At 31.0% G+C, this 12,253-nt stretch overlaps 1 protein-coding gene across 1 annotated transcript; it reads left to right on the top strand.

Moving 5' to 3' along the window:
• The first annotated feature begins 9,361 nt into the window (after positions 1-9,361).
• On the top strand, positions 9,362-11,481 carry LOC142635465 (uncharacterized). Its single transcript, XM_075809613.1, has 2 exons — positions 9,362-10,357; positions 11,041-11,481. Exons 1-2 carry the CDS (start codon positions 9,362-9,364, stop codon positions 11,479-11,481), a joined length of 1,437 nt encoding a protein of 478 aa, XP_075665728.1.
• The last annotated feature ends 772 nt before the right edge of the window (positions 11,482-12,253 follow it).

Below are 12,253 nucleotides of genomic sequence, written 5' to 3'. Positions count from 1 at the left end.
AAGAAGTTTACTTAAAATCAAATAAGAAAACACTTTGATTTATCTCAAAAAAAAAAGAAAAAAAGAACAAGAAGATAATATGAACAAAATGTAGGTTACATGTTTTGTTAGAAAACTAAAATAGTTATTTGGTGTGGTAAAGTTGATAAGAAAAAATAAATTATTTTTATTTTTAGTTGGTGTGGTAATTTTTTAGATAAAAGGAATACGTATTTGTTTTAAAGTAACAATAAGAGTTCTTAAAAATTGCTTTTTTCTCTTCTCATCTTTTGTTATTACAAGTCACTAACTCGTGCTATGCACGGGAACCTACATATTTGTGGGGTAAACTAAAAAATTTTATAAAATCTTAAATTGGTCAAGAAACTACACCATTGCATGATTTCCTCTTGTATGACTTCAATTTGTGTTACAATTTGATGAAGAAGTCATTGCTTGAACGTGCAATGACTTACAAAAAATTTGTCAGAAAATTTCAGATACTGTAAAAAAATAACTCAAAAATTCAGATATTAAAACTTCTAAAAGACCAAAAAATATTAAAGAATTATATGATTCACGGATTAGAAATTATTGAAACAAAACAAAATATATATGATTAAACAATAGAGAAATATAAAAGAAAGATGAGTTATATTCACAAGAATAATTTCAATTATTGTAAGTTTTTATTTATTTTTATTTATTTTATCTTGTAAAAAACAACTAAAAAGAGTTTGGTGATTTATGCACAAAAATTACTTTTTAAAGAAGTTGCAGTAGAATTGTTCTATTATCCAAAGAGGTTGAACTTTATCAATAGTTGATGATTTTTATATTTATCCAAATTAAGCCACGTTTAGGATAATCTTAATATAAGATTTATTCAATTTTTTTTTGTCAACGTTTGAGTTTGAGTTTGAGTTTAAGTTACACTTTTTAGAGAGATAGAGTTTCACTCCTTATTAAGTTTGAACTAAACAAAATTAATTTTGTTTTAAAAAAATAATAATGATGAGTTTGAGTTTACATTGGACTTGTTAGAGAGATACAGTTTTATTCCTCCTTAAGTTTGGACTAAACAAAAATAATTTTATTTAAAAAAATGATAAAAAAAATGATGAGTTTGAGTTTGAGTTTAAATTGGACTTGTTAGAGAGATAGAGTTTCACTCATTGTTAAGTTTGGACTAAACAAAAATATTTTTATTTAAATAAAATGATAATTTTATTTAAATATTGTGCTGATGTAGAAAATTGTAAAAACTTTAGAGGCTTCAGTTATATATATATATATATATATATATATATATATATATATGTATATTATAATTATTATTATTATTATTTTGGAGTAAGTGTTGGGATTTCTTGTATATTATTAGGTAAATTTATGTCTTTTGCATAGCTCACGGGATTAAGTTCTCTACACTTTGACCAGGCTACTCGTTTAGAATGACTGAGCTTACATACATCTCATCAATATTATTTGCTGATATACCATTTCAACACTTTACCCATCCCCCCTCAAAAAAAAAAAAAAAAACACTTTACCCGTCATTTTTTTCTACCACAGTTCAACATAAATGATAAAACTTATGAATTGAAAGAAAGCTTAAAAAGTTGAGTTTAGAAACCATGATTGCCCGTGGTTGTATTAAATTGTAGAAAATTTATTATAATATTTATAAACAAAAGAAAAAAAAAATTTAGTTGGTTAGCGGCATACAACTACAATATAGACCTAATCAGTTAGTTCAAATAACAAAAATTAAATTAAAGTGTAATCATTGTTCATTTATATCCTTTCTAAATTAATGCCAAATGGATAATAAATCTGGTATAATAATTGTTTTTATTAATGAAAAACTATAAACAAAAAGAAACATCACCCAAGAGTTTGTTTCGTGAATCCAATTTTTTTTATTAGTTGATACTTGATATATAGATAAATATACATCATAGATTACCATCTATGCTAATTAGGAATTGCTATTATATTATAACTCATTCAAATTGATTTGATCTCAATAATAATAATAATAATAATAATAATAATAATAAATTTGGACCGTACACAACTCTTCCCAATAACTATGCACGTTTTGTTTTTTGTTTTTTTGTTTTGTTTTTATTTTTTATTTTTAATGAGATAGGATTTGTTGGCCTTGCAACAACACGTTGTCAATGAAACAGTGTGAAGAAAAAGTAACTTATTTCAACTTTTTATCTAAAAAGTTTTTAAAATTTGTTGTAATTTGGTGCCTCAGTTTTGCACAATCACAATTTCTAAACCCTAACTTTGTAATTTAGTGTAGCTATTTAATGTAACCATGGCTTCTAAGTCCAACTATATATATATATTAGTATTGTTCTCATGCATTGCACAGTTTTGGCTATAAAATTTTTAAATTATTGTTTGAGAAATAATAAATTAATAATCACTTTAGTCTAAATCATATAAATTGTATATAAAATATTGTTTTTAAAGGTCTCAAGCAATCACACAACATATTTATATGGAAAAAATAATTCTCTTTTGACTTATCATTTGTCTTATAATGACATGAATATTATTCAAATGTCTTGTGGGTGCTCAATGGAAAATTATTAGGTACTCCTGGAGTATCATAAATGCATACTCCCCTCTCTCACATGAATAGTGGGTCTCACCATGAATTTAATTAGTGGAGCCCAACATTCATGTAAGAGGAGGGAGTACGCATTTATAGTACTCTGAGAGTACACAATAATTTCCCATGCTAAATATAGGTATTGATATTGATATTTGTAAAAACCAAAACAAAAATTAATTAAAGTAAAATTAGAAAAAAGAAAAGAAAAAAGAATTACATGCTCATAATGTTAGAGAATCACTTCCACACACATAATATTACTAACAACAAAAATAAATATAAGAAATAGTAACATAAAAATTTTACTATTTAAGAAAATTAATTTAATATAATAACACATATATAAACATAACATAAATACAATCCATAAATAAAAAGATGAAAGGTTCAGTTTACTTCCAGTACTTTTTTAAAAGGAATTTCATTTTATTTTAATGAGAAACTGTCACATCACCCATTAACTTTTTTTTTTTTTTTTGAGAAAGACATTACCCACCAACTAAATAAAAAGTAGAGATTAAAACACATTACCACTTGTCATTTGATATTTATAACAAAAAGACATGTCTAATTAAAAAAATACTCGAGGTTATTGTAGAAGATAACAAAAAAAAATTCTAATTTTTAAATAATAAATAGATAAAGTGTAAATACTAAATATAGAAATAGGTTCATACCCGAAAACAAAGTTTGATATTAATAAAATCAATACTAAAATAGAAAACAAAAAACTTTCTACGATGGTTATTAAAAAATCTAATAAAAATTAATTTAATAATTAATTAAAGCTGATGTTTATTTGGAAAAAAAAATTGTTCAATGTAAATACTAAATATAGAGATAGGTTCGTGCCAGGAAGAAAAATTGATATTAATAAAATCAATACTAAATCGAAAACTAAAAAACTTTCTATGACAGTTATTAAACAATCTAATTGCCTTGCACTCAAATTTGACACAATTTTTCTTTAACATGATAATATGTTTTAGGATAAATTACATAATTGATCATTTTCCTTTACACCAAATGTTAATTTGGTCTCTAACATTTCAATTGTGTCAATTTGGTTCCTAACTTTTCAGTATTGCATCAATTTAGCCCCTACCGTTATTCATTGGATTGAAAAATTTGATGTGTTAAACTGAATAATAAAGAATTGATTTTTTCTACCACATCAACTGACAACTATATAGCCATGTCAGACTTTTTTTATATAATAATAAATAAAAATATTAATAAGAAAACCCAAGTCTCTATTCTCACGTGAGTTTTAAAGTTCGGAGAAATTTCTAAAACCCCAAATTTCTCCTCCTTTCTTAACTTCATCTTTTTTTTTTTTTTTTTTTTTTTTTTAATATTAAGTACCTGTTTGTTTTCACTTTTGTAGCCCCAAAACGGGCTTTTTGAAAAAGCAAACACTGTTACAGTATTTGGTGAGTTAAAAAAGTTGGCTTTGATAGAAAGCTGCGTTTTCCATTTCTTCACAAAACGTGCATAATATTTATGCGTCTCTTCGGACCAAATTAGAAAAGTGAGTGCGCGTTGATGAATGTATCTGTTGGACCAAATGTGCACTTACCAAATTGCCCTTCAGAGCCTCTCATCTCTCTGCTCTGCCCTCTGCCCTCTTAATAACAAATTTCCAAATCCAAACATAAAAAAATCTATAACAAATTCCTAAATCAGCTAAGGAAAAAAAAAAAAAAATCAATCCCTTGCAAATTAGGATTTCTCAAAGTGCAAAACAAAACAACATTAGAATATAGCAAAATTTTTCAAATGGACTTTGTACCCATCTTGCGGTGGATGGATTCTGGAGGTTTGGAGAAGAAGTTGAAGAGTCTCTCCAAGAGGATGGATGAGTTCTTGCGGTAGCTCTGTGGACGGATGACTTCTTGCGGAGAGAAAAGGGAGAAAAAAAAGAAAAGAAAAGGAAGAAGGAACGTTCTAGAATTTGGAGGAGAGGGAGAAAAAAAAAAAAAAGAAGAAGAAGGAACGTTCTGGACTTTGGAGGAGGGGGAAAAAAGAAGAAGGAAGAAGGAATGTTCTGGACTTTGGAGGATGGGGAGAAAAAAAAAAAAAACAAAAAAAGAGAGGAAGAAGGAACGTTCTGGAGTTGGAGGAGTGATAGGGAAAAAAAGAGGAAAGAAGGATAAAAAGAAAAGAAAAAAGAAGTGGTAGGTTATTATTAGCTAATATTGGTGAGAAAAAAATAATTTTTTTAGAAAGAGAAAAAATAAATTTTAATAGTACGTTCAAATTAAAATTAGTATCAATTTTTGTCACAATATTTTCACAATAAATCTTAAGTGATAAGTTATTATTAGCTAATGTTGGTGAGAAAAAAATGATTTTTTTAGAAAGACAAAAAAAAAAAAAAAAAATTGTAATAGTACGTTCAAATTAAAATCACTATCAATTATCACAATATTTTCACAATACTTTTACAATAAATCTTAAGTGATAGGTTATTATTAGCTAATATTGGTGAGAAAAAAATAATTTCACAATATTGATTTAAGTATGAAATAAACTCCTTTATATATACTTTGTCCTTTTTGGTAATTTACCACTCAAACCACCACTTTTATAAGTGCTAGCCAAACACTCAGCTTTTTCAAAAAATACTTTTTAACAGTTTTTACCAAACACTCAGGGTATGTTTGGTAACTCTTTTTCCCCTTATATTCTGTTTTCAAAAATAATTTTCTATTTTTGAGACTAAAAAACTTGTTTGGCAACTCAAAATGGGCAAAAAACAAAAATTGTTTTCAAAACTCAATTTGTGAAGAAAACTGAAAACATGAAAAATGCTGTTTTCAGTCTCTAATTTTCAAAAATCAATGAAAACACACATTTAATTTAATGAATCTGTCTTATTTAATTAGTTAACATTAAAGTTTAAATTCTAGTAACAACATATTTAAGTATTTTCTATTTTTTTTTCTTCAAAAAACTATCTTTTTAATTTCAACTAATCAAATATTTTTTTTATTTCAAAAATACAATAAAATTGTTTTTTCTTTATATTTCCAAAAACAAGTTTTTGAAAATAGAAAACAAAAACTATTACCAAACATAATCTCAGCTTTTTCAAAAAGTATTTTTTTCATACTGCACTTTTTAAAAACCCCACTTTTTCAAAAATCACAGTTTTAAAAAGCTGAAACAAACTCACTCTAAGTATTTTAACACACACACAAGAAGAGAGAGGAAAAAGTTTTAAAGAAACTAACAGTGATGTATACCCAAAAAGACATAGCTCTTGAATACACAACACAAATTTTAAACTTCTATAACTCACTCATTTTTCAATGTGGGATTAACCCAATATTATTTCTTTTGAGAATACTAAGTATTTTAACACACAAAAAAGGGAAGATGGGAGAATATTTAAAAAAAACTAACATTGATATATATCTAAAAAAATCTAATTCTTAAATACGCAGCACGGGACGTCAAATCTGACATAGGAGATATAAGTTAATGTTCTTTTAAAATGAATTGTAACTTCCTCAATTTTATAATTTATTTCTTCTCTCTTCGATATCTGTACCTATATAAAACCATCAAATCTACAGGCAAAGCTTCACAATCATGTCTCAGAGCATTGAAAAAACAAGAACATATTTTTAGCAAAGGAAGAAACTAGTGGTGACGATGTAAACCTTGCTGCCTCAGCTTCCAAATAGAAGCAAATCCTTGGCTTTGTCCAAAGCTTCGTTAAAAAAAAAAAACACGAGAGCCTTAATGGTCTCTTCGAAGATTTTGACTTTGATCTCTTCCAAATCTTTAAACAAAGGCTTCAAGAGCCTTAATCTCCTGTTGAGATTGTGACATTGCCTCCTGAAAATGCATCTGAAGTCTTGAGATCTCGGAGATCAAATCCACAGCATCGATGAGATTCCCGAGTAGCACAACTTTTTAGTCCTCCATACAGAGTAGGAGTAGCTCTGCTCGGTGCCATTTTTTATTTTCTAAGTTCTAACTCTAAAATACTTAGAGCATCCACAGCAGTGGAGCTAAAAATTTAGCAATTTAGCTCCACCAAAAGTTACTTTATCTATTTTACCTACACACATGCTGCAGCAGTGGATCTATTTTAGCTTTCAACACAATAAAATAATATAAACATTACAATAAAATAATATATCTACCACAATAAAATAATACATCTCACTACAATATAAACACCACAATAAAAAGGTAATGTGAACACAAAATAAAAAATTAATTTTTTTTAGCTCTCATGAACAGTGCACATCTATCTATAGATGTGCACTGTAGCAATGAGCTAAAAAAATATAGATTTAGCTCCACTGCTGCATGCTTCTTTTTGGTGTTTTGGTAGAGCTAAAATAGCTATATAGCTATTTAGCTCCACTGCTGCAAGTGCTCTTAGATAGACTTGTAATTTAGGTATAGCACAGTAGAGATTGCGTATTAAGGTGGTAGTGAGATTGAGGGTGAGGGAGAGGTTCTTTAGTATAATGACACGAGAGAGAAAGCTAGAGATTTCATAATAAACTTTAACACACGTGAGAACAGAAATTTAGGCTTTTTTTTTTTATTAATTTGCTGCGGCTATACACTTGGGCATTGATGTGTAGGGAAAATTAATTTTTTTATTATTTTGTTTAATATGTCAGATTTTTCATCCAGGAAATAATAGCAGGGATCAAATTGACACGACATTAAAATGTTAGGGACTAAATTGATACAATTGAAAAGTTATGGACTAAATTGACATTTGGTGTAAATGATAGGGACCAATTATGTTATTAACCCTATATTTTATATGTTGAAATAATTTTGTCATATACGGATCTGTTAGTCTCACTTTTATTTATAGGGTTTTTTTTTTATTATTCTTAATAGTTATCAATAACTGTTTGTCTCACTTTTATATATCTATAAAACTAGAGCTGAGCTTAATGAATTGATTTGTCAGGAAGAGGCTTATTGGCATCAACGTTCTAAGGTGGCATGGTTACAGTCTAGTGATTGCAATACAAAATTTTTTCATGCAGTAGCCTCTCATAGAAGAAGAAGGAATGAGATCTCAAAGCTCAAAGATTCTAATGGCAATTGGGTTTCACAGCAGGCAGATTTGGAACCAGTGGCAACTTAATACTTCCAAGGTATTTTCACATCTATTTCTTCCAGCTCCTTTCAGCAAGTTATCCAACATGTGGATCAGGTGGTTACTCCAGAAATGAACAATGATTTACTTGAAGAATTCTCTGATGATGAAGTGAAGACAGCTCTCTTTCAGATGCATCCCACGAAAGCCCCTGGCTCGGATGATATGAATCCACTTTTCTTTTAGCATTATTGGCATATTGTAGATTCTGATGTTACTAGAGCTGTTATTGATTGTCTTAATTCAGGGAGTATGTTAAATAGTATTAACCTCACCCATATCACTCTTATCCCTAAGAAGGAAAATGCTGAATCTATGTCTCATTTTCAGCCTATTAGTTTATGTAATGTAATTTTCAAGATTGTTTCGAAGGTCTTGGCTAACAGATTGAAGAAGATATTGGGGACGATTATCTTTGATTGTCAAAGTGCGTTTGTGTCTAACAGAGTTATCACAGATAACATTCTCATCTCCTTTGAAACTTTACATTACATGAAGACCAAATGGTGGGGTAACACAACCCATATGGCTCTTAAGCTTGATATGAGCAAGGCATACGACAGAGTGGAATGAGATTATCTTGAAGCTTTGATGCTTAAAATGGGGTTTCATCCCCGATGAGTGAATCTAGTGATGGTTGGAATTTCTTTTGTTTCATACTCAGTCATTATGAATGGTGTGGCTTTAGGTTATATTAAACCTTCTAGAGGTATTCGACAAGGTGATCCTCTATCTCCTCATTTATTTCTGCTTTGCTTTGAAGGTTTTACTGCACTGATTAGGAATGCCGCTCAGACCAACAGATTGCATGGTATTAGTATATCTCGGAGTGCTCCCAGGATTACTCATCTATTTTTTGCCGATGATAGTCTATTATTTTGTAATGCTTCCATTGAAGAATGCTAGGCTATTAAGGAGATTCTTTGCACATATGTATTGGCATTTGGACAGAAAGTTAATTGTGATGAAACTTCCATATTTTTCAGCAAAAATACCCCGTTGGAAACCAGGGATGTCATTAGAACCTTCCTGAATGCCACGTCTTCAAAGCCTTTTGAAAAGTATCTTGGTCTGCCTCCCATCATTGGCAGAGGAAAGAAGCAAGCTTTTGATGATATCAAGCTCAAAGTTCTGTCTAAACCCAATGGATGGAAAGGTAAGCTCTTATCACAAGCGGGGAAAGGGGTGTTGATCAAGTCAATCGCTCAAGCAATCCCTGTGTATGCTATGAATTGTTCCTTACTCCCATTGGGTCTTTGCAATGACCTTAATTCCATGATGGGTCAATTCTGGTGGGGCCAGTAGGGGGATGAAAAGAAGATACATTGGTTAAGTTGGAAACAACTTTGTTTTGCAAAGAAAGATGGCGGGATGGGTTTCAGAGATTTGAGATGTTTTAATATAGCTTAGCTTGCTAAACAGGGCTGGAGACTTCTACATTGTCATGACTCTCTTTTTTACAAAGTTTTCAAGTCTAAATATTTCCCAAATGAATCTTTTCTGGAAGCATCTATCCCATCTCACTCTTCTTATGCTTGGTGTAGTATTGCTCAAAGTCGTGACTCTTGCTTCAAGGCAGCCAGTGGAGAGTTGGCAATGGAACAATGATTAGTATATGGCAAGATAAGTGGCTGCCTATGGAGTTTAACCAGAAAATTATTTCCCCTCGTTCCATTTTGCCTCCAACAGCACGAGTCTTAGATTTAATTGACCTTTCTTCATTTCAACCAAGGTGGAATACATTCCTTATAGATTCTATTTTCTTTCCCTTTGAGGCTGAGATTATTAAATCCATTCCTTTAAGCATCAGACAGCCATCAGATTCTTTGACTTGGACAAAAAACAGGGCGGGCACATTCACAGTCTGTAGTGCTTATTTTCTTCAAAAAGAGATTGAGAAGGTGGTGACTGGAAATGGAGCTTCATCTTCTAGTACTAGCCGACTTAACTCTTTCTGGAATAGTGTGTGGTCTTCTTTGATTCCACCCAAGAGCAAATGCTTCATTTGGAGGGCTTGCAAAGATAGTCTACCTCTTCGAACCAAGCTAGTTGACAGGAAGATTTCTAACTCATTTTTTTGTGTCTTATGTTTTGATGCAGCTGAGTCATGCAGCCACCTTTTATGGGAATGTTCCTTCGCTCAAGCCGTTTGGCTTGATGCTCCTTTTAGGAACTCTTTCAGCTTCCCTCTGCATTCTCAGTTTATTGACATTATAGACGCTGCCATTAAAAAATTGCAATCCCCTGAGTTTGAAATCTTATGTGTGGCATTTTGGATGATTTGGAATTGCCGAAACAAAGCTGTTTTTGAAGATTCTAATCCCAAACCAGCTGGTTTGTGGTCTAGAGCTTCTATTTACGCGCTGAAATTTATGGAGGCAAACAAGAAACATTTGGTCTCTTCAGCAGCACCGGTCTGTAGGTGGTCTTCTCCTTCCATTGATTCAGTGTTCAAGTTGAATATTGCTATTTCTCAGTCCAAGTCTTCTTCTTCTGTTGGTGTGGGGCTGCTTATTCGGAATTCAAAGGGTGAGGTGATGGCAGCAGCATGTGAACAAGCAAGGAAGGAATTGAATGCTCTTTGGACAGCAGCTTCTGTGGTACGGATTGCACTTCTTTTTTGTCAAAATATCAGCTTAACCAAGATCATTGCTGAATGCAACTTTGCTGAATTTTTTTTCCATTTAGCATTAATTTTTTAAGAATATTATTAGTTGTCCTATTGCAAAATAAACTGGGAAACTAGCATCTCGAGTTTTTAAAACTCGAGTTCAATGGTGGAACTTGAGTTTTTAAAACTCGAGACCTAAGAGGTAGAAGTTGACATGGAAAAAATTCCACGTAGAACTCGAGTTTTAGAAACTTGAGTTCCACCATTTTTCCCTTTCAGATCATCCATCCTTCGTCTTCCTCGCGTTCTTCTGAGTCAGACCCATCGTTCTTCTTTGTGCAGATCGTCCAATCGGAGCTCCAACATTCTGAGTTCTTCCTCTGTTCTTCCCTCTGTTCTTCATCGTCAGGTCATTCTGGGTTTCTTCATCTTCTGGGGTTTCTTCATCATCTTCGCTCTGTTCTTCTTCTACTGGGTTCATCTTCGTTATGTTCTTGTTGTTTAATTTTCGATCGGTTTGGGCTTCATCTTCTTCGTTTTGGGTTTTTCTTCATCTTCGTTCTGGGTTCTTCTTCATCTTCGTTCTGGATTTCTCTCTTCTTCATCATTCTGGGTACTGGGTTTCTCTCTTCTTCAAAGTTCTGCTGAATTCGCAGTTCGTCTCTTTGGTAGAACTCGAATCTAAGAGACTTGAGATCTATGTGGCATTTCTTGACATTTCTGTCCAAGTCATCAGTACAAAGCGAGTCTTTGATACTCGAGTTTCAAAATAGAACTCGAGATGCTAGTTTGTTAATACGTTTCAAACGTGTGTTAACTTACTATATTGCCCTCCCTTACTATGCTAGTCTGAAAATTTCCTCCAACTTTGCTGAATTGGTGGATCTTCTAAACTCAGATAGGACTTGCTCCCTTGAAGTAGCTTGGATTTTGGAGGATATTAAGCTGATTTGTGAACATTTTGTTGATATATCCTTTGTTTCTGTTCCTTTAAAATGTAATCGTGCTGCTCTAACTCTTGCTAGTGTTGCAAAAGAGAATGAGAAGACTATTGTTTGGATAGAAGAATGCCCCTCATTTCTCTTTCCCATTGTACAACATGATATTGAATAAAATCTACTATCGTTTCTTCTCAAAGAACTTTTCTTTTTTACTCTTCTATTTGCATGGTTACATTTTCTTCTTCTTCTTTAATCTTAATTAATATTATATAGTGTAATTAGATCCATGCATACGGCCCAAATGTTTTTTTTTTAATAAAAAAATGTAAAGAGAAAAAAATAGTTTGATATGACCAAAAAGGTTGCATGTTTTGTTAAAACACTTAGAGAACTTGATAAGAACATATAAACTGTTGTTTCTATCTAAAAAATAACTGCAATTTGGTGAAGTCACTTGGCGTAATAATGGATTCTAAATCAACTTTTATTATATACTAGTTAAAGGCATGTGCTTTGCACGGTTTTATCATAAACTTATAGAATATACATTTTATAATAGAAACAATAACCAAATAAATAATCATAATAATAACAAAAGGAATAAATTTTATTGGTATAACAACCTTCAAATATAAAATGATAACACCTCAATAGAAAATTATTAGCTTGTAACTTACAAATTGTGCTCTAATGAGACTTGTAGTTACATGTATCAAATTGCATTTATCTAAATTTTGTATATAATGAATCTGTAATATTATTAGCTACAATATTATTAATGAGAAAAAAAATGTTAGAAGTTGTTTTACATTTGGAAGATTGTTGAATAGCTCATTGTACACTATATTTTCAGTGTTTGTTTGTTCTTGTTTGTCATTGTGTTTTATTAAAATCTTTAGTCCTTCATGCAATTGGCTGTGGCTAAATGCTAGACTTGGCAAGTC

This window comes from Castanea sativa, chromosome 5, assembly GCF_040712315.1.
Source record: "Castanea sativa cultivar Marrone di Chiusa Pesio chromosome 5, ASM4071231v1".
NCBI lineage: Eukaryota > Viridiplantae > Streptophyta > Magnoliopsida > Fagales > Fagaceae > Castanea > Castanea sativa.
The sequence above is the reverse complement of the archived record's forward strand: the minus strand, read 5'-3'. Positions and strand labels throughout refer to the sequence as shown.